Here is a 26,000-nt window from a genome sequence, read left to right on the forward strand (position 1 = left end):
TTGTGAGAAAGCAGGTGTGTCTCCTCTGTGACTGTTCTGAGATGCTCCCACCAGGACCAGTCCTTCCATCATCCTTTTAGTGTGCAGCACAGCCACTGAGGGACATTATGAGATGAGGTGGGATGCTGTGACAATAATACCTTCTGCAGCTTTTTGTGTCTCATATCCCACACTGGAGCCATTGCCTCCCAAGCAGGTTTAATACATAGAATCATAGAATAGTTAGGGTTGGAAGGGATCATGTAGTTCCAACCCTGCTGCGTTAGAAGTTGGACAACTGAATATATATTTGCTTCAGCAGGCCCAAAGTCTATTAAATAAAAGAGTTTGGGAGGACTCTGCCTTTCTGTGATCTGACTAGAAAGCATTGCTCTTAGAACTTGCATAGAGAAAACCAGGGCGAGTTTTCCATAGTCAAACCTAATGATTAAATCAGGAAGAAAGGAGAATCACTTTCTGTTGATAGCAGATCTGTATCATTTCTACAGCCATACCCACTATGAAATGAATTAAGAAGTGGATGGCTTTCTTAATTTCATGTGAAGGTAAATGTAGTAAAATGGGACTTGTTCAATATGAAAGTTCACAACCCTTCTAATTAGAAGGCAAATTTTATTTCCCGAGCTGCCACCAGGAGAAATAAATTCCAAACACTCAGCAAGCCCTACTACAAAACTGAATTTTCTGTTGCTCTGGCAGGCACAGCATCTTCTTCTTATCCCTCACTTTTTCCTCTCGGTCACTTCTAGAGAAGCAGTTTTTACGGAGGTCTAGGGGGTGGAGAGCGGGGTCCCTAATGATGGGGTGGGATTTCTCGTCACGGCGGGCCGAGCCACGGGGCGGCGGGGGCGGCAGTGCTGGTGTCCGGCACCGGGAGCGACACCGGGAGCGACAGTGGCAGCGGTGCTTGGGACCGCCCCGGCGCCCATTGGCTCGGCGGCTCCGTATGGGGCTCGGCGAGGCCCCATAAAGGCGCCCGTCAGCTCGCCCATCCATCCCATCCCCGCCCGGCCATGCCCCCGCCGCCGCCCGCCCTGCCCTGGCTCCTGGCCGCCTGCTGCCTCTGCGCCCTCCCACGGGGCTCAGGTACGTCCCGGCACCGGGGGAACGCGAGAGAACCCCGGAGAGGATCGGCTCCTCTAGAGGAGCCACGTCCTGTCTGGGCTCCGCGGCATCCCAACGCAGCCGTGTCCCGTCCCGCAGGGTTCCCGCAGCCTTTCTCGCGCTACCGGGACGGTGTGGAGCTGCCCCCAAACCAGGTACGTCTGTCATTGGCGTCCGACAGCGATGCGACGTGGAGAGGTAGGGAAGAGACAGGGAAGGTGGGAAACGAGGCTCGTCTGTGGCAGGGAAATGAGGTAGGAAATCGGCTACGGGCTGGCAATACCGTATTAAATACCTTATTTAATACCTTTAAATACCCTGGGGGTTGGTAAAGAGAGGAGGGAGGCTGGCGCCCTTTGCCGCCCGCAGCGGCAGGTGGAACAGGTATGGGCAGGGGTGTGGAGTGCAGCATGGGGCAGAATAGGACGCCCAAAGACTGACGGGCTAATAACAAACCAGCCCCGACTTCCCGAGCAAAAACAGAGGTCCGAAGGTATGATGGACACACTGTTAATGTCTATTCTTTACTTTTTAAAGCAACTGGCACTGTGTTTCAGTCAGTGGATGGAAATGTCCGATCAACCCCAGGTAACTTGACTCTTGTGTTTGATCTGCTGAGACTCTCTCTTCCAGACATACTAATTGTCCTGTATAACCTGGAGCATCGGTGTCTGCAGGTGGCAGAGCCTCCGCCAGAGAGCCAGCAGCTCCGGAGAGCAGGGCAAGTTTGTTGGTGTGTGTGCTCTCCTCCTTGTGAAGCTAATGCACACCCAAAGAAAAGCACTTTTCTTTTCCATTCTTGCCATGCCAATATTATGCCAATAGTAGCTAACACTGAAGCAAGAAGTGCCAGACAGTTCTGCAGGATTTAAAAGTCCTGTTTGGTCCTGGCTCGGTGCTTGGTGGGTGGATGGGTTTTTTCTAGGGTGCTCAGAGGAGAGGGGAGCAAGGAAAAGTTTTCACAGATAATTTCTGCTAGCCCAAGGCTCACAAACACTTTAAAGTGAAAGATCAGCCGCACTCACTGCATTTAATATCGAGCCCAAGGGTCATTTTCAAAGCAGGGAAAAAAATATTTGCAGGATCAGGAAGTATTTGGAAATTTTGAACGTTTTGTGCTGATTTTTTCGTTCCGAAATGTTATGGTTTTGTGAACCAAACTTGTAGAAAACAGTTCCCAGAGCCTGTTTTTCAGGCGTCTTACACCTCACTTCCTTTGAAGCTGTAGTTCTCATCTAATGTGATTGCATGCATAAGCAAATCCCTGTACTGTGACAATGAGTATGGGACAGTGTATTTCAGTATATGATTAAAGAATATAGTTCTGATTGACCAAAAGGCTTGTAGTTAAAAATGAGCATAGATTAAACACATCAAAAACCAAAGATACCCCTAGAACTATTAGCATAGAAACACATTTTAAATATAAGAGGCTGATTTTGATTTCTTTATAGCACCAGACTGTATTGACAACAGTTGCTTTGTGTGTATTCTTTTCAAACAAGAGTAATTTTTCATCACATAATAGCATCAGTAAGTTTTCCCCTGCTCTGAGTGTTTTTGGTGAACTCAATCTAAATTGATCTGGGACCAGAATCAAGCCTGTTTTTAATCAAACTATGTACACCATGTTCTCCCAGTAAATGTATTATTGTTGGGTTTTTTTCCAGATCTCCAGCACTGTTTTGGATCTCTGTTATTCCATATTCAACAGCATGCATAAAAATGAGGTAAGATGTAATTGCTTGTTTTGTTTCAAAGCACCCCCTTCTTAAACTTAGAAAGCAACCACTCCACGACCAACTTTCCGACATTTCTCTCCAAACAATAATGCATAATCTAATACTGTAATGGTTTAAGAGATGTAGAAGGGTATATAAGAGATTTTCTTTTTGTTAGTAGTTTGCATGTAATTCTTAGTTACTTTAAATTATTTATATGAAACTGCTGTTTTTTCACCAATTCAGAGCTGAAGAACCAAAACATTCACTTACAGTCTAGTCAGTATTTTAACCTGACCCTCAGTTTTGAGTAACACAGGGTTAAATACACTAAAAATATACATAACATTGGATCAATGGCAAACCTTAGATTATGCTGAACATGGAGGTGTATGAGTTGCTTTACTGATTTTAATACTCTATTTGTGTTTGGGGTTTTTTTTGTGTGTCTGATTCAGAGTAAGGAGATTAAGTTGAGGAGTTATTGAGTATAGCTCTTTTTTGTTGATGCAGTCATATAAGGACCCATCTCAGTATCAGTTCTGCTTTATATCATTTTTTTATTAGCACCATTTCATTAAGAACTTTTTCCATAAAATTCACTCAGCCCCTGGGTATATGCTGAAAAGGCCAATTTACTTGTGGAGGCTGAGTCCTCTGCTGTTTCAAAACAGGAGTAGATCCTTCAAGACAACAACAGAAAGTATTTTGAAATGCATTTCAATATCTCTTCTTGCCAGTGTCTTTAGCTTATTATAATTCCAAGCATGCTTCCTGAAGCAGTCACTAAAGTCTACAATACTGAAGCTGATTGTATAAAAAATGATAGCATTTCAGTCACAAAGTCTAATAAATGTTTTTGAGTTCACTATGGACTCATGCTTCCACAGCTTAGCCATTGAGGGAACATCCAGAATCATCTGGTAACTTTGAAGAGTGTCTTATTCCTAGTTACTATTTTAATTACTAACTTTGCAAAAAATTGTGTCCTCAAGATTGGAAGCTGAATCTCATACAATATCCTTTCAAAAATATGAGGTACACATCTGCAATATGATTTCTAGGTGTGGTCTGAATAAAGCAGCAGATAAATATGTGGAATATGGATAAAGAGCTATGTGAAGTATTATCCATCTGATCAAATTTCATATTGCATGAACTCCTACTTTCTTAGCCCACAAGGGATCTTCAGAAGACACTACAAACATGAGTCTGTATGTAATGAACCCAGTGAAACAGTTATGAAATTTTACTAATGTCAGCTGAATTTAACTTTCTACATTATTCTGTATTTCTGTGAATAAAAAAAAAAAATATTCAGTCAGAGTTAGAGATCCTATAGAGAAGGTAAATGGTCTTTTAAGAGAAGGAATGAGGCCTCAGCACTGTGAAAGGCAAAGTCCATGGCAATTTGAGTTTGAATGGGACTTGAACCCAGCCTGGGGAATTTAAAATATTTTGGGAGAACTAAGAATATTTAACATCAATATTGAATCACTTCACTGTGTGTTTGAAGTTTCCACCACAAAGATATTTAAAATCTCTGGTTTTTTATCATATTTCTTCCACATAGTAATCTCTCACCTGTTATAAATTAGTTAGGATAGTTGAAACTGCAAGCTGAGTCATGAGCTAATCTCTATCTTTGCTTGGTGTGTAATAATCAAATCAGAACAAAGGCAGCACTCATATTGTCTCTCTGTAGTAGTCTCCTCCTTTGCATCCTTTAAGCACCTTGATTGAGCAAGCATTTTTTTCTTCCCAAGTATTTCACAGCCCTGTAAGTTGATGTCAGTCACTCTATAAATTGTTGTCTTACAGCTTGAACTAAAGAAATCCTCTTCTCATACCCTGAACCATGATTCCCTCTTTCTTGCTTGTGTATTTTGTCTTTTAAAACTCCTTCTCTCCAGTTTCCCACCCACATGCTTTCCTGTGTTCTCACCCATCTTCACATTCTTGCCCATGACACGTGTTTGTTTCTCAAGCCCACTCCAGGTAACTAAACCCACTCACTGATGGGTGACTGATGGGCTAGGGCACACAGCCATCCCATTCCTGGCTGGCTGGGAGCACACAGCCTGGCAGCTGTGTCATGGGCAGGAGGGCTCCTAAACCAGGCTGCAGGGTCAGGGCTGCATCACATGTGGAACTTAGTCTGCTCACATAAAGTCATGGGGAAAGTTTCTATTCCTTGAAATAAGACTGAGTAGAAAAATGAGCAATTTTCTGAAGAATAAAGAGTGCAGGGGAAGGCTTAAACCCGGCAATCTTTCCTGGGTTAAAACCAAGGGCAGTCTGAAAGGCGAAGAGAAGCCCCATTTTAACAAGATGAGAGCTATCAGTACAATTCAAGCCTGAGGAGTGGAGCTCCAGGCTGAGCTCTGCCTCACCCCCAGAGCACGGCTGCACTTTGCTGTACAGTGAGGGAAGCCTGTTGAATGATGGAAATGAACAGAGTAACTTCCAGGCAAGGCTTCACATCAGTCTTTTAAAAGATGCATTTGCTGCTGTTCTTACATCTGTCTGTGATAAGTGTAAGGTTATCTCTCCTCTCACACGGAGAGTTCCAACCTCATCAGTAACAGAGGGTCACTGTAACAAGCCAAAACGTGCCGGCACCTTGATTAACGTACAGTGTCCACTTACAGGAATCACAGATTGCTTCTGCAAAGTTTACAAAGAAGGTATGTAAATATGAAGACAAGCAGTGGCACTAGCAGTGGATAGGGAAGTATGTCCCTTTCCTTGCTTCTTTTAAAGTCAGCTTGGGTTTTTCCAGTGGTTGGGAAGTGATCTGTGCTGACCCTGCTCATACCCTATGTGTAAAGCTTTCTTTTATATTTCTTCTAAACCCTGTGAATCTTTAATTATGTTAATCTAGTTTATTTACATTAGACATCATGTAATTCAGGCATTAATTTTTCATCAGCATTCCAGATGAATGGGCATTGGGGACTATCAACATCTTGTTTGCATGCTGCTGGAAAAGTCCCCAAATTACCAATATTCTGATAGAACAGTAGAATTTGGCAACAGATCTATGGAATTGAGTTTAAAGTATTTTGTTATTGTTTGCGTTTGTTTTTATAGGACAGTCATGGAACTCTGGGGCGGCCTTTCTTCCTTTTCAGGGTATCTGAATCTCTTTGTTTAAAGATTGTAAATCTCAGACATTGTTATATGTTCAGAGACAAGCAGCTGTTTCACAAATTCTAGCTGCAGTTGTTTTGAATAGAGGCTAAATATCCCTATGCTTGAAAGCTTAGGGAGCCATTTGCTCAAAAAGCTCTGGTTTGACTAAAAGATGACAAGATAACGAGATCTGGGGTATTGGTAGATTAAACACTTGTTTTTGTTTGAAGTTATGCCTCTGCAAATGTTTTATCTTGAGCCAAATCATCCATGTGGCTTGTATCTCTGAGACTGTCAAGGTGCACTGGTGCTAAATAAATTAGATCAAACATGTGCCTGAGCTGAGTGCCCACCTGGTCTGAAAGGTCAGCCCAGGAAGCAAAGTCACACTGCTTAATGGTGAAAAGCCAAAGCAAAATGATCATAATTTCTCTCAAATTTTTCACCCATTGGCTTGCTGAGCTATGACATGGTCTAATGCCCAGTGTGCTGGTTTAGACACATTCTCATTGACACCAAACTAATTTTTAGGAATATCTTCAACATACTTAAAAAAATTAAAAATACTGTAAAGTAGGTCACATCAGGTAACCGGAGTACCAATTCATTGATGCTTAATTTCAAGTTATTTGTTGTTTCAAGTGTGTTCTTCTAGGTTCTTTCAGTGCTGGTATTTACATGCTCTTTCTTAAGCATGTGCCTATACTACCCCTATGAATTTAAACCCAAATCCTGAATCAGAATAATTAAGGCCAGAATGTCTAGCTTTTTGGGCAGAGGCTGAATGAAAATTTCCCATATTCAAAAGCATAACCCACCCTGCACGGATGCCCCTGGTATTTGACATGTTGTTTTAAAGAAAATCTCACTGAAGTTTATACAGTACCCTGTCTGCATGATGGGGAGGTATTTTGTGCATGTATTTTGCTGGGTGTGCTTATAGGACTGTAATCTATTGCTTCTTTACAATCATCTAATTATTATGTTTTTCAGCCTCGAAATGGAAGAACTGTTGAAGGCAGTGGTAAGTAGGCAACAAAAAGTGTCAAGAATTTCTTCTGCCATTTCACCAGTGATGAGCCTCATGACAAAAGAAGGTACTGAGAAGCATTACAAACCTAGTGCAAACCTAGATACACACATTTCATATGGCCACTAAGAGCTGTCTTGACAGAAATGTAGGGTTTTTTCATCCTCAGAGACTTAGAGTGCACACCCTTGACAGAGGGATGGGTTTCTTTGTCAGGCTTCCATACTCTAATATAAGGTCAGCAGGGTTACAACATGGTACGAAGAGAACTGCATGAGAAGAAAGGATTCATGTTTGACTACAAATAACAGATTTGGGTGCTTTTCTAGACCTTTGGATATCAAAATCTTCTGGTTTTAGAATCTGAAGCTATTTAATTTCTAACTTTGAAAATAACCAGATGTACAGAAGTGAGTAGTAAGTCATATTCAGATCAACATCTCAACATAAAATATGATACTGTGTTAATTTGTTTCAGAATATCGTGGAATGTGAAGTTCATGGATTCATTTACCAGCTCGATGACTTGGTTTACATAAAGGAAAGAGACTTCCCATTGCACTGGTTGTCTATTATGTGACTCAGTTGTCTGAAATTTGCTGTTCCATGTAATAAATTTGCAATCAATAATTCTTTTTGTTGTCCTTTTTTTATTGAAGCCCATACTAGGCTTCCTTGGGCTATAGTCTAGCATTGCCTGCTGCCAGCTGTAATCAAAGAAAATCCATCATCTCAATATTGACAATTTTCAAATGCAACAGTGAATTTTATAACATTTTCTTTAATAGGGTCATAAATGATAAGCTTGTCCTTTTGACTAGATAATATATTTCTCCATTATTTCAGAATAGGCATCCTGAACAACACTATGCTAAAATCACCACGGACATTTTAATGATTTATTTTGAGTAACTAAGTGCTCAAGTGTGATAATTGATGAATCCAAAGCACTTTGAAAGAAGAAGATCAAGTACTGCTGCTACATACAAATGTTATTTGATCAGATGATGTATTTTTTTCAGCCTGTCCTTACTGGCTATCATAAAGCACAAATGAGGCACTTTTGAGAAATATTCTGAACATCTGCCCTTTTTTTCTGAAATCCTGCATTTGAAAATGTAGTGCAGCTGATTGCGCTTGCACTGTATGGAGTGTTTTGGTACATGGAGACATTTATGGGCACAAAACTTTAAGTGCTAAGCAGTTACTTCCTTAGGGAGAAAAGAACATAATAAAATTGAGGGTCTGAGGATACAAATGAGGCTGGGGATACAAATGAGGTTGCAATTCCTGAACATAGCATTGGTCTCCTCAAGCCCTTTGTTATCCCTCCTTCTCTTTGGCTACTATGGTATAGTGCTGTTCCAGTAATGCTGGCACAGCTGCATGTGAACCAGATTTGGAGACATCTTTGTCTTTAAAAACAAACCCTGAGATACCTGTGTTTTGTCATTTTTTGGGTTTTTTATGGGGTTTTATCTGGATAAGTTCCCGTTTGGACTGTGTTAACAGAAGTTTGGCTGGCAGTTAGAGGGAAGGGATGAGTTTTTTGGGAATTGTTGACTGCATCTGAGGCAGAGTATTCAGTTTGGAAGCTCAGAATACAGGAAGGCCATGGAAAAAGTGGAGTGAGGGCCTCCAAGGTGGTGAGAACTCTATCACTTGCCCCTGAGGAGATGCAAAGGCAATGGGCTGGTTCAGCCTGGAGGAGGGATGCCTTCAGGGGAGTCCAATAGACCCTCCAGTGCATATGAGGATCATCAAGGAGACAGCTGTTGCTCAGTGTATTGTCAAATCCTGCAGGAAATTATTAGCCCTTGGAAAAACTACCAAAGGGATGCTGGCTCCTCTGGCTTCTCAGATATCTGGAACCAGTTAGGTTGTTCTTCTGGAAGGAACAACTAAGCCAAATACAAGTGGTGGGGATATACTCTGGCAATGCAAATAAATAAGAGATAATGATTACAAAAGCACTGCAATGGCACTTCTGGCTTGTTTCATCTGAGGCCAAAGCTGAAAATATCAAATTTTGCTCAGTTCTACATAAGTATTTGCACTGGTATTGGCTAGGATAGAGTTAATTGTCTTCATAGCAGCTTTTAAGGTGCTGTGTTTTAGATCTGTGACCAAAACAATGTTGATAACACAGGGATATTTTAGATATTGCTGAGCAGGGCTTGCACTATCTCAAGACCTGTTTCCCACCCCAGCAGTGAGGCGGCTGGGGGTGCAGAAGGAGTTGGGAGGTGACACAGCTGGGATAGCTGGCACAATTGCTGAAGGGATATCTCAATATCTCACACTGTATGCTGTCATGCTCTGCCATAAAAACTGGGGAGGAGAAAGGGACACACACCTTCAGAGTGGTGGTTTTAGTCTTCCCAAGTCACAGTTACGTGATGGAGCCTGGCTTTCCTGGAGATAGCTGAACACCTGCCTGCTGATGTAAAGCAATGAATGAATTCCTTGTTCTCCCCTGCTTTACCTGTTAAATGGTCTTTATCTCAGCCCACAGCTTTGCTCACTTTTACCTTTTCAATTCTCTCCCCATCCTGCTGGGGAAAGTAAACGAGATGGCTGAGGTGAAACTGAAGTTTCCTGGAGTTGCCTGTGGTACTGTACCACAGGCAACTCATGCTGTGCTCATGCAACTAGCAAAGGCTTCCTTCACCCACAATAGGTTTCAAGAATAACATCTGTTTGAGCCTTGAAACTTAAATAAGGTTGATAAATAGGTGGTAATTTGCAGGTGAGAACCTATCTTAGGTTCCTCAGTCCTATATCTGTAGTGTAGTAATGGTGGCTCCTCTGTAAGAAGCACAGAAGAGCTCTTGTTCACTGCTCAGTGGAAATCTTTGCTCCCTGGAGCAATTCAAATGTCACCTGCAAAACAGGAGAAATTAATAACATAGAAATGCAAATGTCATCTCTGGCCTGAAACTCTTTGTGAATATCCCACTGCAAAACTCACAGCAGAAATTCAGGAGTGCAGACACAGGTGACAACAACTAGAAGCACAGAAATATTTCTACAAGAAAAAGAGGTGAAAACTCAATTCTCACTGTCAGGCAGAGAAGAGACAAATCTAGAGCTTCATGACAAGATATTCAAAGTACTGAGTGTGTTTAGAAGAGTAAATTGGGTACTTCTCCATCCTCATGTCATAAAAAGCAGCAAGGAGGGACACTCAATTACACTGAGAAGCAACGTGTTTCAGCTGCAAAGGGGAAATTTTTTTGTAGCACTTAACTCCTGAAACCGGTTGCCACAGCTTAAAGAATGTGGTTAAGAACAGCTCGGTGGACTCTTGGAAAGGCAGGAATATTCAGGAGTGCACATCTTCGTGCCACCTAATATGCCTCAAAATCACTTCAGGCTGCCTAGGACTTTAAAAGCCTGGCCTGCAGGAGCTGGGCTCAGCCAGGCAGCGCTCAGCAGAGCACACAGCGAGGGACCTGGAAATGCACTCATCTGTGGGGGAGCAAGTGCTGCCCGGCCTCACGACGAGAGACAGAGCACGAAGCACAAGAGGAAAACCTTCTCAGTGGTTTAGCTCCCTCTCTCTGGTCCCTTCGTGATCTTGTGCCTTGGACAGCCTCACTCCATGCTCAACTCCCACAGGGAAGAGCTCACTTAGTAAATCTTGAGGTGACTGCAAGCTGCGAGGGATGGCAGTGCTGCAGGACAGAGTCAGCATTCAGAATGACCCTGGCAAAGATACAGAAAAAAATATGTACAGCTCACTGAGGATCAAAGAAGTTTTGAGAACAATTTGAAGAATTGATTATTCTTCATAGTGAAGAGTAATCAATTACAGCTTTGCAGCAAAGGCGATGGGTAACTATAGATAGTCAAATATCATAATGTTGAGAAGAACACAAAATACAATATGGAATGAATAAAAAACTGTAGAGACTTACATGGGAGGGGTTGCATTGCTGAATATAGTTAAGGCTTCATGTACAGAGTAATACAAGAGAAGAAAGAGGGGAACAACCAGCAAAGAGGAAAGGCAGCTATCAAGGAAAGTTGGAACTCTGAATGAAACGGGATTGATTTGCAAGAAGGAAAGTGTGAGGTGAGGAATGATAAAATGCTTAATTTTAAACTCACCATTCCTGTCAGCATTCATCAAAGCTGTGTTTACTTATTTGCTGGGATTTTAGAGTCGAGTGGTGATCCCAGGATGTCTACTGGTTGCTTATATGGAGATCACTCTTAAAACTTACTTACCTGCTCCAGACAACTCCCACATTGCAATTGCTATTCCTCTACCTTACTAAACAGGGCAGAAACATATCTTTGACTGAGCTGCATTGACTGCATAAACTGTCTTTATTGCTCTCATAGATTTCTGCACTAAACAACTAGAAGGAGCTACTACGTCTCCTTCAGTCATTTCTGGATCAACTTTTTTCAGTGTACAAAACCAAAAATGTGACTGATCTTTTAGCAGGTTATGATTCACCACCTAAAGTTTGGACATTTCTCTGCTGCAAAGAACCTTGTACACCAAACACCATCTCCCTATTAGCCTTCAATCTGCTGAAGATCAGTAGACGAAGTCTGAATGAGAACACAAGGCCAACTTGAGAGACAAGAATTCTGGATTTATTTACTACAAAGCTTCTTCACCCAGGGATTACTACACAGCCATTTAGATAGTGCCTGCTGGATCATGGCTCTGAAAGTTTCCTACACATAAATACAGGCTTCTGGAGTACAGCTGTCTAAACATCCACCAGAAAAATACCTAAACACGGAGTAGAACCTCCAGCAGTTAATGCCAAAATATAGAATGTGTGTGAACTGACCTCAGAGCACCCAGAGGCAATCATGTGTGATCCATCCAAAAAGAAGCAAATTTCAGGAGCCTCATTCAGCATAGCAGCAAGGTCATATTTCCTCTCATGACCCTGGTGTGAACTGATGTGCCCCAGCCACCTACTCTGTTGGGCAGCATGGTCTCTCGAGGAACAACACCAGAGACTCTGCTACATTAAAAACACCAAAAATAGCCTTTGATAATCAGCAGTCTTATATGACATCATTTCTTTCATTGTCACAGCTCTGTATAGTCTGCATAGTTCCACAGACTATGGATAATCTCAGATTATAACACAAATTCACTACTCTGACTTTCAGAAGAGCGGCACTTGACTTCCAAGAGAACAGTGGTGTTTAGGAATTGCAATACTGGGACCGGCCAGCAGAGGGCCAGGCCAGCATCAAATTTGGGATGTTCAAAGCAGAGGCACTCTGGGCCCTGCCCCTCTCCACGGTGCGCTGGGCTTGACCAGCTCGGGTAGCGAATGGGTTCAGACCTTGTGCATCCCTTGCGCTCACCAAGACAAGACTCTCTGAGGCCATAACTTGGGATGTTTCCTCTCCTTACAGAGAAAGGGAAGGTGACAGAAGATATCAAGCTTGTAAACACACAAAACTCAGTGCAGAGTGAACTACAAGCACCCTGCACAACCCAGACATTCAGTCTTCTACAGCATTCAGTGTTCTAGACAGGTAAAAGAAGAGGAGCTTTTCCAGGCATTATTTCACCCCCATGCTTCCATCTGCTCACCCCTTCATTGAATTGTGGAGCACCATGTACACACATTCTCTAATGGGTGTTATTGAAGACATCTATTTTCCTTGACACCCTGGTGCTGTGGCATAACTGAGTTAGGAAAGTAACACCACATCAAGATAAATGTGTTTTGCAGTATCAGTAACAAGAGAGATGCCAGAGGAGCTGTGTTTTAAATGGGTTTTTTTGCTTTGATTTGTAACCAAGTCACATACCAACTTCAGCTACAGGTGACTGAGCTAAGTTGAAATGTATAGCATGAGACATGAGAACTAGTCATGTGCAAAAGTACCATGCAATTAATGTCTTGTTTCATCAAAGTAAATGAGCACTTTGGTGATCAAGAGAACAAGCAAAATTATTGCTATTGTATTTGAGGTTTGAAAAGGCTCTCCTATAATGTATTACATGAAAGAAAGTTTTTATCACAAATTTATTAGAATGACCTAGGGTATGATTTCCATACTTACCAAGCATGTTATTGAATAGGGCCTACTTGTAGGTATGAAGCTAAGCATCTTCACTACTAAGGTAACACCTTTCTGTCTTCCCCCTTTGTGAAAAAAGGGTATGGTTACTTAGCCCCAACATTTTGCTATGATACTCTGTGCATTTCTGTTCAAAATCATCCAGAGTGCCTATTAATCAACCTGGATACAACCCCAACTTTCCAAGGAAGCCAAATGTTCACTATCTTATTTATCTGAACGTGTTCCCAATGCCCTTGTTTAGAACAAATAATGACATAAATGACCATAATAGACCAGTAATATTTGTTGAGAGTTTACCTTATAATCAAATAAGATACTTTATCATTGAAAAAAACTTGTTTTCTGATTACATGAATGCATCATTATTTATCAGTGTAATTAGTGCTATTCCAGTAAATGTCTAAATACTCCTCAGCATATGTTTTGCAAAACCAGGTACCAAAACTGAGCTCCACATTTTTCCTCTCTCAGCCGCTATGAAAAAAACCAAACCCACAACAAACCAACTTTTCTCATTGTTCTAGCCCCAGGCTTCTGAGGATCTATAATTTCACTGTTGATGGGTTGTAAGGCAGCAGTGAAGAGCCATAACTGTGTTTATTTCCTCTTCAGCAGCAGAACATTTGATCTGTTGGTGGCCCCTGCCAGGGCTGGTTCAAAGCTTAATGAGCTGCATTAACTTTTAACAAGTGCTGTGGAAGAAAGAATATGTCTAAAAAACATCAGCAGGGCTGTTGTGTAAGTAACAGTACAGCAGGTGTAAATGCAGAGCCAGAACAGCCAGAAAGTATCCTGACATCCTTCTTGCTTGACAAGCTTTACACTGTAAACAAAAGAATATCACTCAGTTCTTCCTGCCAACAAGGGAATTACTCTTTGCTTTATTCTATTGTGAAATGCAACCTCACACAAAATGTACGTTCACTTCCTACTGGCATTTATGCTGCTCTTTCCTTCATGAATCTCTCATCCTATTTTTATAACATTTTCATCTCCATTCTCACATCTTACAGTTTTTCACCACTTCAGATCTGTTTCTCTTAACACCAACTTCTGCTTGACCCTATTCTTCACCTGCTGCCCCAGCACAGAGCATCCTGATACAGAGGAAAAAGGTGGGGAATATGCTGTGGGGAAGAATATGTTACAAAGCAGATACCAGAGCAAGTCTCTTTTGAGAGGACCTGTTGCTTGTTAATTACAGTCAAAGTAAATTAAATGCCCCTGAATATAGAAAGGTCATTTCCTTTTTTAAAAAAATACAAAAATGACTATTTAAAAAAAATTATCAATCCATGGAGGAAAACCAACAGACTTTGGAGGGGAGAAGGGGGAGTACACCCCTTCTCAAGTTCATGATAACTTTGTACAATGGAAAAAAACACTGAATTTGTCATCTGTGCTAAGAGAGAAGACACAGCTCCACCACTTTCTGCATGCTTTGCCCTGATAGGGACTTACTGTAATGATGGAGCATATGCTCACTACAGTTTTATGAGCAATAAGACTTTAAAGACACAGGGTCACTAACAGCTAAAGCAGAGTTATACTCTGAGATGCTGAACTAATTGCACAATGAATCTGTGCTAGATAGAAGAAAAGTTCACAGGAACAGCAGCATGTGTCTTGACTCCTCTCCCTGCTTCACAACACTTGCCTGCAACATGTTTTCAAAAGTGAGCGTGTACTGGACTTTTATAAAGTTACTCAGGTGCTATGCTAGGCTATTTTTTTAAAATTTCATTTTCTGTTCTTCCATCCATGAGAAAAGGAGACCAGTCTTGCATTCTAGAAACTTTATTACACACTTTTAAAATGGCTTAAAATTAGCAGGCAAAATACTTGACAAAGAAGTAAACACATACAAATTAGTGGTACTGAGCCCCAGCACCCACAAGCGCACAGACCAGACCAGGAAAAGCAAGTTTCACTGTCTACCACCATATTCTTGAGAAGAAGCAACATTTCCACTAGTTTTCTTTGGAAGGAGCTGAGCAAGGATATTTGGCATAACCCCGCCTTGAGGAATGGTCACACAGGCAAAGAGCTTGTTCAGCTCATCATCATTTCTCACAGCCAGCTGAATGTGCCTGGGCAGGATCCTTGTCTTCCTGTTTTCACGTGCAGCGTTCCCAGCCAGCTCCAGGATCTCTGCTGTCACGTACTCAATCACTGCAGCCAGGTAGATGGCAGCACCAGAGCCAATCCTGTCAGCGTAGTTCCCCCTTCGCAGCAGCCTATAGACACGGCCCACAGGGAACTGCAGACCTGCCCTGGCTGATTTGCTCTTCTTGGATGCACTTCTAGGGCTGACAGCCACTGCTTGTTTCTTTCCACGTCCAGACATTCTGACAGGCGAGGAGACACAGAGGGCTGGAGGTCTTCAAAACACTTGGGTGGCTTGGGCTACAGCTAATGGACAGCAAGAGGAGGAAACAGCAAGGTCAGTTCTGCTCTTCCACATCTAGAGGAAAGCTCATTCTATTCTTGAGGAAAGAGCTCACCACTCACCAGAGTTCATCAACAGCAGAGCTAAAATTTTAAACAGTTATTGCCCTTTTACAACTTGCCTTTTAGGAGAAGGATCTCATTGCAAAACATGTCAAGGGTTATTGAAGTTAGATATGAAGGGCTCAAAAGGAGAGAAGCTTTCCCCTGCTACTTGGAGTGTATTTAGGATTGAGGCACAGTGGGTCTTCTTCAGCAAGATTTTTTTAAACACCACAACTGTTACCTCAAAGCTAACTTGAGGCCTTCTTCAAAGAACAATCTGCATTACAGCTTCTACTATCAAGTTACAACATCCCTCCATTTCAAATCTAAAAATGGAAAAATTCTTGCAGCCTACAGCTTGTTATACCCAAAATACTCCAGGACATTTTCATACACAGCTTTAAATTAATGCCCTAAGCTGTATTCTCTGGCTTCTATGAGAATACTACTGGAGGTCTTCTGTACCAGGAAAAGGATAAATTGATTTGGACAGCACAATTCAGACTGAAGAATAGAAATTAACATCTCATGATGAAGGAAATTCAGCCCAGCTAGAATACTCTTACAACTGGAGTAGCAAAACCACTCATTTAAATAACACTTCTAGTCTATCAGTAAACAGGACAGTAAACTTCCAGCACAGCTGCTAACAACATACAAAAACACCCATCACTACACTAATATTTAGGGTTTTTACTGAGAGAATTATTTTTAAAAAAATCAGAATAAGCTTTAAAAAGAAGGCAAAAATATAGTAAAGCTTTAAAAAAACCAAACCCAGCTCCTAATAAAATCCAAGCAAACTAAGCCTTTATAACTCCTTATCTATATTACCAGACAATACTTTTTCCAAATTATTCACAGTACAGTCATACTGTGTAAGAGGCAGCTAACTTACAAAATAACACAAAGCTCACAACCCCAAATCTTCTACAATCCATTACAAGTGAAAAGTACATTACATTACCTTCAAAATTCCCGTGGTTTTTTTTTGTTTGTTTGTTTTGTTTTTCCCAGTGTGTGCCTTACTGCAACCTACACCCAAACACAAACAAGTCACATAACACCTCTACCCCCAGGCCCAGAACCTTTTTATTAGCAACTTTTTCTCCTCATCAGTGGGTCACCTGGGTAATTAATGAGTCATTTTACACATGTGCTTCATCTTCCATCACCTAATCCCTGATTTGGGGCAAAATGAAAAAATACATTACAGCTGCTCAGAAGCAAATTGGCTGGGGAGAGGGGGAAGAAGCCAGGCTGTCTGCAAGGGCTGAGCTTAAGCTACATTTCAGCCTCACCATGACACTGCCAGTTCTCACCCACTCTGGCTGGAGTATTTCTGTCTGCATGCTATGTGTAAAAGCAATCCTCTTCTTCCTGCTGAAGCTTGATAAAAAAAAGTACATAGGGAAAACAGGCTTTGTAAATATATTTTTAGTTGGGTGGGAGGGGGAAACTGTGTTTTGCTTTAGATGTGTCCTGGGCAGAGTCGTGCTTGGTTCACAACGTGTCTGAGTCCCACCAAATGATGTGATGGGGCTGCTCCTAAGATTTAGGCTTCTGCCCCCTCTTCTGGTAACTCTGTCCCAGATGGGGCTCAGGGCTTACTGTGGCTCTGGTGCTGAGGGTGCTTGGCTAGCTCCTCTTTGTTCACTTGGGCAAATATCTCACCTCAGGCAGAGGAATATTTTTGAGCAGCCTTTAAAGAAATGAGTGCTCACTTCCTGCTCATGCTCATATGCTTCTCAGCAGCATACAAGAGCTGTGGGTGTGAACAGTATTTCAGCCACAGACGATGACTACCAGAGGGTAGTCCCAGAAGCCCAGGTTCTGGCAAAATACTCAAACAACAAAACTGTCATGAACAGTTCAGCCATTGGTTCTGCCTGCAGACACCAACTGTGGGTCAGAGCCTCACAGCACCTGCATTTGTGGCACTCACTCACTCACTTTTCCTACAAGGATGAGCATTTAGTCTAAGCTGAGTGAGGCTGAGTTTTCTGCCACCTCAGGGCATTGAACAACCAGCATGGGGTACCCTCTGCATGTTCAAATGCTCACCATGAGGACTGATGTCCTCTCAAAGCACAGCTGTCATTTCTCCTATTTCAGAGGCAGGAAAGGTGGCTGTGCCTTCCCTTCAGTGACCCGGACTTAGCACAGGGAAAGTGGCCAGCCCACTTCACAGTAACTGGCTCTTAATGGGATGCCCACAATCTCATAACATGTGGAAGTGGGGCTTCTACATTTTCACTTCAGGCCCTTGCCAGAGCTGAGACAATCCTGCCTCCACTTGCCCTAACACACTTTTAAGGCGTGCTGGCAGGTTCTTAGGGGTCTTTTATGGGGACTGAGATCTGAGTAAGCATGCTGACCCGTTGGGCTAGAGCATAAAAGGAGGGGAAGGGAGGCAGGAGCAGGTCTCTTCTCTCTGCTATGTGTCTTTGAAAAACAAGCTGAAAAGATCTGCTCACTTCTTTGAAAGGGCAGGCCTAGGTGCCTGTTTGGATGGAATGGGGTGTGATCCCAAATAGATTTGGGTCACCATATCCGACACAGTTTTCAGCGTTTTCTGAGTGATACTTTAACATGGACTCAAAACTGAAATAAAAGTAACTATCAAGAGACAAATTTCTGGTAATATCAGTTGGCTATCATCCAATCATAACAATACTACAAGTACACCTGATTATGCCTAATAAGAATAGATAATACAGGCTTGATTGCTTATTTTATTTTATTTTCTAACAGATCAGGCAAAGGAAATAAGAACATAAACCAGCAGGAAAACAAATCAAGGTATGAAATGTAAACAGATAAAAAAGGCTCAGTGAAGCGTAAACAGAAGTTACAGGGAATCACAGAAGAAGACTGGAAGGGACCACAGTGAGTCACCTGTCCAACCTCCCTGCTCAGGCATGGTTTTTCCATGTCAGGTTGGAACGGGCTTTGAGCAACCTGGTTTACGGGAAGGTCTCCTTGCCCACGGCAGGGGGATGGATTTTCGATCTTCAGGGCGCCTTCCAACCGCTCTGTGACCCCTCCTCACCGCCCAGGCGGGCCCGAGGCCTGCCTCCGCCGGGACCATCCTTATTAGGCGCTGCGGGAAGCGGCGCTGGGCCCGCCCCGCCGGCAGCGCCGCCTCCTCCGGCCGCACCGCGCCGCACACGCCGGGACCGGCCCTGCCCGGCCTTGCCCAGCGCCGCTGCCCGGGCCCGGCCCGGCCCCGCCGGCACCATGCAGGTGAGCAGCCGCGGTGCCCCCGTGTCCCCGCACCGGCCGTGCGCGGGCGGTGCTGCGGGGCCAGCCCGGCCGGGCCAGGGCTGGGGACGCGCCCCGGGCTGGGCTCCGCCGACAGCCGCGGGCCGCCCTCCAGGGCCCGGGGCAGCGGGGTGCGGGCGGCCCGGGTTCGTGCCGCTCTCTCGGCACAGAGGTGGCTGTTACGGGGCGGTGTTGTTCGGCAGCTCCGTGGCTGGGTTTGTGGCGATTTGTTGCTTTTTTTTTGCAGCTACGGTACTTATTTCACTAGTGTAGTGAGCGGGTCGGCGTTTCGGGCACTGCATCAGTGCGATAGTAAATGACAGTAAATGCGGGGTCGAGGGAAAGGTGACCGCAGTCAAAGACGGGGGGAAAAAAAAGTCTGGTGTTATGTTTGCTGAGCTACATTGTTCTTTTTCTGTATTTCCTTCTGTTTCTTCTCCCCTTCTGCCCCCTTCCCCTCCCTTTCTATCCCCAATAGTCCATAAGTACTGGGGCTTAGTCGGGGAAGCGGGGTGGTTGTATGGCTGTGAACAGACCTGGTGTAAGGTGTGCTGATACAAGCTATAGCAAAGCAGTGGGTGTGTTCAGTTTCTAAACTGGATCTAAGCCAAGACAGCAAGGAAGCACAATCAACCTATGGGTGCTTATCACTGAGATTTCTTCTATTTTAAAAAACAAAATTGCCTACTAAGTAGGAAAATCTCATACTCAGCTTTTCAACAATATGCAGAAGTGTATTGGCCTTGTTTTGCAGTATTCTTGCAACTATTTTACAGTAAAATCTCAGGAATAGTCTAGCTGTAGATTTAGATCTGAATCCTTAGCAATGGGCTTGGCTGACAGAGATGGCTTGCTTTTCTCTAAGCACTTACATAGTCACTCTGACTTGAATCTAACAAGAAGACTTCCCATGTACTGAGCGCTAGGTCTCTAAGGTTTGTGCCAGTGTGTATCTTGTCAGTAGTGCTTCCTGATGCAGTGACCATTGATTTGGTGGCCTGTCCTGCTGAAGGCCTATAAGGAAGCCCTCAGGTTAGCACACTTATCTGTTACCCAGCTAATACCCTCTCCTTTGGTCTCACTTTGTGAGAGATGCAGCAGTGGTTACAATGCTTCAAACTTTGGTACCCAGCCAAGACTTCCTGTATGTGCTGTGAGTGGGATGGAATAAAACAAAGTCAGTCTTCAGGGTTCTGCAGGTCTGGGGCTGGAAAGAAGTCTCGGCATCAGGAGGATTTGTGCTGTGGCTTTCTGGCACTATCCATCCAGTTACCAGTTTAGTAACTGTTAAGTTCTGGAAGTGCTAAAATTCACCTTGAAGAAATACCATCCATTTGTTGTTCTGCTCTAGGATCCAAATAAAGACACGGAGTGGAATGACATTCTGCGCAAGAAAGGGATCCTTCCTCCGAAGGAAAACCTGGAGGAACAGGAACGAGCAAAGGAAGAGGAGCAGTTTGCCATCCTTCAGAAGTCTCTGGGTGAGTGACCAGCCAACTCAGGCAGCAGCAGAACAAGCCTTGGAGTGGCTCCTGGGGGAAGCTTTCTCAAAGAAATGAACAGCTGCAATGTTTATATGCCACACAACCGAAGTGATTTCAACTTCTGTGGGGCGGTGGGGGAAGTCTTGAGTTATAAGTTATTCTTGAAGAAAAAACCTTATGATTAAGTGATTTTATTAATATTCTTACTTTTGTTAGGAATAAGCATAGTTCAGCCAAGGTGTAATTAGTTGGCATGATAGGTAAATGCTGAATGGGACCATTTTGACTACCACAGTTGTAAACAGGCCTGACCTTACAGGAAATTTCCATGTGGAAACATTATGAGGACACAGGGCAGCATTCAGGAATACTCTGCATTATTTGACTTTAGTCTTTAAATTATTTATTTTAGTCTTTAAACAGGCACAGGTATTTGTGCTTAATAAATGTTTGCAGCACTTATTGACTGTTTATTATGTGATGCTGTTGGAGAGCTCTGAGTAGGAGTTAGATATTGATATATAGATTTGAATATTGATCTTGAAAGTTAGATGTTGAGAGTTTGAGATGAGGGTCCTCATTCTCCTTTTTAAACACAGGTCTCTAAACCAAAACATTTCCAAGGACTTCATTACCTCAGATAAATTTAATTCTTCTTTTTTAAAGCTTTGTGCCCCACAGGACTGCATTGTGTCATTTTCCATGTCTGTAGGGATACCAAAGCTTCATTTGTGCAGGCTGATTAGCTGTTAATGGTATCAAACAGATACATTCCTGACCACATGGATTCTTCCAGCACATGAAAACTTTGTTCTTCGTGTTAGCTCTGTATTTGTATGGAAGTAAATGTCTGAAAACTGAAACAGGAGCAGTGCAGAGGGAATCTGCCAGGAGAATGTGCAGGTTTGGGCTGCAGCTGCTAAGCTTGAAAGCTTGTGCAGGTAGTTGGATGCTAGTCTAGGCAGCCTTCAGCTCAGAGGCCTTTTCCATCATATTCTTTCCATCTGTATGTCTATGACACATAACATTTCCTAAAAATCCAGTAGGAATAATAACGACAGGCTGAGAAAGCTAGGGCTGCTTAGCCTGGAGAGAAGGCTTGGGGGAGAACTGTAGAACCCACCTTCCAGTGGCAAAGGGGCTGAAAAAAGGGCTGGGGAGGGACTTTTTAGAATCATAGAATAGAACCATAGAATATCCTGAGTTGGAAGGGACCCACAAGGATCACTGAAGTCCCAGCTCCTAATGGCAATTCCAACTTTACGAGACCATGTAGTGATAGATTGGGGAATGGCTTTAAGGTAAGGACAGTAGGCTTAGATTAGATATTAAGGAGAAACTCTTTGCTGTGAGGGTTATGAAGCACTGGAACAGGTTGCCCAGAGAAGTTGTGGATGTCCCATCATTGGAAGTGTTCAATGCCAGGTTTCATGAGCCTTTGAGCAACCTAGTTTAGTGGAAGGTGTCCCTGCCCTTGGCAGGAAGGGTTGGAACTGGATGATTTATAAGGTCCCTTTCAACCCAAGCCATTCTATTATTCTAAGATAATAATTTAAAATATCCACTGCATACTTTCTATTGATCTGTCTTTAGAGTAAATAAATTCTGTTGGACTGATGAGAGTTAATGAGTGTTAATCCTGGAATGAGATTTTCGCTGATTTAATATTTCTTCTATTCTAGTGAAAACTTATGAGGACATGACTCTGGAAGAGCTAGAAGAGAATGAAGATGAATTTAATGAGGAAGATGAGAGAGCTATTGAAATGTACAGGTCAGAGCAGCTTGCACAATTTGGCTTTAATGGTAATTGGAGGGTCATTCTTTTGTATGCTTTTAGACATTGTTGAAGAGAAAGGATGTTTTTAGGATGACGGAAGAAGGGGGTTGTGTTTCTGGTCTCTTGTGGAGCTTCTAACTGTCTTTGAAGGGTTCACAGCATTTGAGTTCAGTATCCTTTATCTACAGCCTAGCTATGCAGAGATAATGTGCACCTGCTGAGTATATGGCCAGAGATCCTGAGAGCTTTGAAAATCACCTCCAGTATTTCCTAATTTTTGTGTCAGTGAGATTAAGGTGCTGCAGATTTGCATAGTTAGTGTTGGTTTCCCTCTATCTCTTAATGTCTCTCATGGCTTTTGCCATTTAGTTTGGTAGTGTATTATCGGGAGAAGAAATGTCTAGTGAGGCCAGAAATGAGCAAAACAAGCATTTCATGAAACACAGATTTACTTCTTGCATGTGGCTTTAGCCTATGATGCAAATACAAGAGCATGTATAGTGTCATTTTGCTTTTATTGCTCTGGGCTTAGAAGAAGTTTGTAATTTGTCTCTGAAGTCTAGTCCTCAACCAGCTCCTTCAAGTTATGTTCTGTCAAAAAAAGTGCATCTATTCACAAGATGTCTTTTTCATTCCTGGCTATTCAGGCAGCAAAGGTTAGCAGAAATGAAGGCAGCTCAAATGAAGAATAAATTTGGGGAAGTTTTGGAGATTTCGGGAGAAGATTATGTTCAAGAGGTTACAAAAGCTGGAAAAGGTATATGGGTAATCTTACACCTCTACAAACAAGGGTAAGATTTTTTATTTTTTTTTAGCTATTAAACCTTGCACAGTCACTAGCTGAAAATGCTCCAAGGTAAATGTGTAATTGTTGTGGAACTAAGGACTGATTTTGGAGTTCTAAGAAATAAAAACAAATTAGTAATTTTAATACTGTTGAGACAAGACTGCTGAACTTCATTCTAGAATGATGTTACCATGAGGTGGCTTTTCTCTACATCTCTACTACACAGCAAGATGTGTACCATACAGCTTCCATAGAGGTAGCTGCTGCCACTGAAATATCCAAGCTTTGGAAATTATTCTGGATCAAATGCAAGGGGCTGTGAATAGGAAGGATCAATGTGTATTTAGCTTGGTTTCACAAATGGAGTGAGCAAGGTTTGCAGTCCTGTCACCATGATAGAAAACCTTGTCAAAAAGGTCCGTTAATGTTGTTAGATTTTTTTTGAAAGGTTATGAATACTTGCTGTTGTTCTTTGTCTCTAATTGCCTCATAGGTGTTGATCATCATTTGCATACCTTCTTCCAGGAGCAACTTTGCTTTTATTTTGCCCTTGCTCATGCACCTTCTAAGTATCTTAAATTCATTAACCAGTTTCCCTAAATACAAAGGGAGTAGAGGGGAAGGTTGCATTGCTACTATATTTAGACAAAAAACCCACCACACACCAAAATCTCCCGTGGTGCTGATCTCCTTGGAATGCCGGAATACAGAAGTTGCTTCTGGTCCTTATGTCTTTGCAGAAAGTCATCAATCTGATATTTCTGACCTTTCTTCTGGAGCTGTTTACTTTTTAAGTTGTCTCTTGTTTTCTCCTTTCGTGTGTGTCTGTTGCTGTTCTTTGAAGAATTCCACTCTGTGCCTTAATAAATCAACATATGAGTGGGCTTGCAAAGAAGTTCAGAGATGTGAAATTCATCAAAGCTATCTCTACCACCTGCATCCCCAACTACCCTGATAAGAACCTGCCCACCATATTTGTGTACCTGGAGGGAGACATCAAAGCTCAGTTCATCGGGCCTTTGGTGTTTGGTGGCATGAACCTGACAAGGGATGGTGAGTGTCTGCATCTCTGCTCTTCCAAAGGAAAAGCAAAACTGCATTGCTGGGAATGAGAGAAATGAGGCTTAGGAAGAGAAGGGAGGTACTAAAAATGATACTGGATTTTTTTTTCACCCTTATGGCTCAACCACATGGCTGTCTTGTAAAAAAAAAAGGCAGTGATAAGCCAACATGTAGGTATTTGTCTTGTGCGTGCAAGTATTTATGCCCTGTGTTGGGTGAAACAAATTTTGCTACATATATTAAAGGGTAAACAGTACCCATGCATGTTCTTAGGGTGTCTTGGACATGAACAGCTGCCCTTGCCTGCATTAACATGATTATCTGTGCACTTGCCTACTGGATTGTAGGGCTCCTTGTTTCATTTTCAAGATGGCATATGCTTGTCTGCTGTCCCTGACTGAGTCAGCTTACTTTAGTCATCACAGAAAGCTGTGTAATGAAAGTTCTGCCCTTTTCTATTATGTCTTTCTTTTCCCCTAAGCACAGGTGCCTTCCAAGTAAAGTTTAAAGAAAGTGTGAGGTTGTGTTCATTATTCTGTAATATCTGAAAGAAATTAGATTTGATGATAGGATTGTCAGTAGCAGTAGGAGAACAGTTTCAACTGAATGTATTGTATTGACTTTCTACCACTTCTGGGAAGCAATCCAGTCCAATTTGGGCCTACTGATGGTGGTGAAGTCTCTCTTTACTGTCTAAAGGAGCTAGTATTTAGTGTGTGATGTAGAGGCAAAGGGGTGAATTCTATTTACAAGGTACATCTGTGGAAAATACCTGTAATTCAGATGTGTAATGAAATTTCCACAATTTTTTTCCCTTTTTCAAATTTATTCCCTGCCTCTTCTGATTGTGATGAGCTCAGTATATGATGGGGGCAGCTGTAGTGTATGGGCAGTATTCCTTCACTGGCAATAGATGTGCAAACTTGTTGTCTGCCCTTATGTGGTTAGAAGGAAGTAGAATTCAGTTTCACTGGGAGAGTTGCCTCTCAAGCTGGTGCTCTGTATCCATCACCTCTTTTGCACTCCTGGTTGCAAGGTGGCACTGGGGGTGTCACTGGTGGGTACAGAGCAATACCCTGACCTTTTGTGCCCTGGGCTGAGACCTGTGCCAGCACTAGGGACTGGGAATGGAGGGATTGGCTGGAGCTGGTGTGGTAAATGGGGCAGGAGCTTGGATCCGGGTATGAAAGAAGAGGAGGGCCCTGGTGTGGTGGTGGTAGGATGATGAGGGAAGTCACCTGGGTAGCCAAGGGTGGGCTTTCTCCAGTTTGCTTCCCTGCATTCATGACTCTTGTTTTGCACTACACAGAATTGGAGTGGAAGATTTCTGAGTCGGGTGCCATCAAGACAGACCTCGAAGAGAACCCCAGGAAGCAGATCCAGGACCAGCTCATGTCCTCAATCAGGGCATGTGTCCCAGCCAGAGGGGAGAGTGACTCAGAGGATGACTAATTCCTGTATCTCCATCCGGATTGATGCTGTGCACTGGCAGCCAGTGCTCCCACCTCTAGCACTGGAGGCACTCCTCAAGGCCTTGCTGAGCCCCAGAAGGGTAGCCTTTCAAGACATTCATTCTAGAAACCTCTAGAAACTAAAACCATTTCTGTTTTTTAAAAATTGCAGCTTCACTTAAGATGCTGAAAGACATTTTGTATAGTGAAGCCTGAGTAAATCTTACTCAAAAGTTTTAAAATACAGACGTGAGTAGAAACAGGTCTCTTGTTATTATTTTCATAGTAAATTACTACTTCTTGAAAAAAATTATAATATGAAGTAAGTGCACTGTTTTTACCAAGCTAAAGTTGTACAAATCTAATCTAAATAGCTGTCTTAAATAATTGCTTACGGCACTTAAATAGAACATCTCTTAGCCCACTGTGCTCAGACCTCCTGACAGCCTGGACTTCACAGAGAGCTGGGGGGTGGTACCCACGATGCAGGTGCTTCTGAAGGAGGTGTGTGGTCGTCTGCAGAGATGTGCTGGCACCAGAGGGACAACATGAGGCTGTAAGCTGGGATTCCTCTTGAGATAGGTCTTGAGGATGGCCAGCCTCTCCTGGGACCTG

The 26,000-nt window shown here is 42.8% G+C and overlaps 3 protein-coding genes across 3 annotated transcripts; 2 read left to right on the forward strand and 1 right to left on the reverse strand.

Annotated features, from left to right (window-relative positions):
* The first annotated feature begins 1,013 nt into the window (after positions 1-1,013).
* Positions 1,014-7,395, forward strand: NMS (neuromedin S). Its single transcript, XM_059840387.1, has 7 exons — positions 1,014-1,086; positions 1,204-1,259; positions 1,642-1,692; positions 2,775-2,834; positions 5,477-5,512; positions 5,919-5,960; positions 6,954-7,395. Exons 1-7 carry the CDS (start codon positions 1,014-1,016, stop codon positions 6,990-6,992), a joined length of 357 nt encoding a protein of 118 aa, XP_059696370.1. The 3' UTR covers positions 6,993-7,395.
* A 7,528-nt stretch (positions 7,396-14,923) lies between these two features.
* Positions 14,924-15,440, reverse strand: LOC132324300 (histone H2A-beta, sperm-like). The gene has a single exon (XM_059840388.1). It carries the CDS (start codon positions 15,410-15,412, stop codon positions 14,993-14,995), a length of 420 nt encoding a protein of 139 aa, XP_059696371.1. The 5' UTR covers positions 15,413-15,440; the 3' UTR covers positions 14,924-14,992.
* A 2,978-nt stretch (positions 15,441-18,418) lies between these two features.
* On the forward strand, positions 18,419-25,645 carry PDCL3 (phosducin like 3). Its single transcript, XM_059839514.1, has 6 exons — positions 18,419-18,804; positions 20,174-20,303; positions 21,989-22,079; positions 22,733-22,876; positions 23,717-23,925; positions 25,244-25,645. Exons 1-6 carry the CDS (start codon positions 18,799-18,801, stop codon positions 25,384-25,386), a joined length of 723 nt encoding a protein of 240 aa, XP_059695497.1. The 5' UTR covers positions 18,419-18,798; the 3' UTR covers positions 25,387-25,645.
* Positions 25,646-26,000: the final 355 nt, after the last annotated feature.

Source organism: Haemorhous mexicanus, chromosome 2 (genome assembly GCF_027477595.1).
Source record: "Haemorhous mexicanus isolate bHaeMex1 chromosome 2, bHaeMex1.pri, whole genome shotgun sequence".
Classification (NCBI taxonomy): domain Eukaryota; kingdom Metazoa; phylum Chordata; class Aves; order Passeriformes; family Fringillidae; genus Haemorhous; species Haemorhous mexicanus.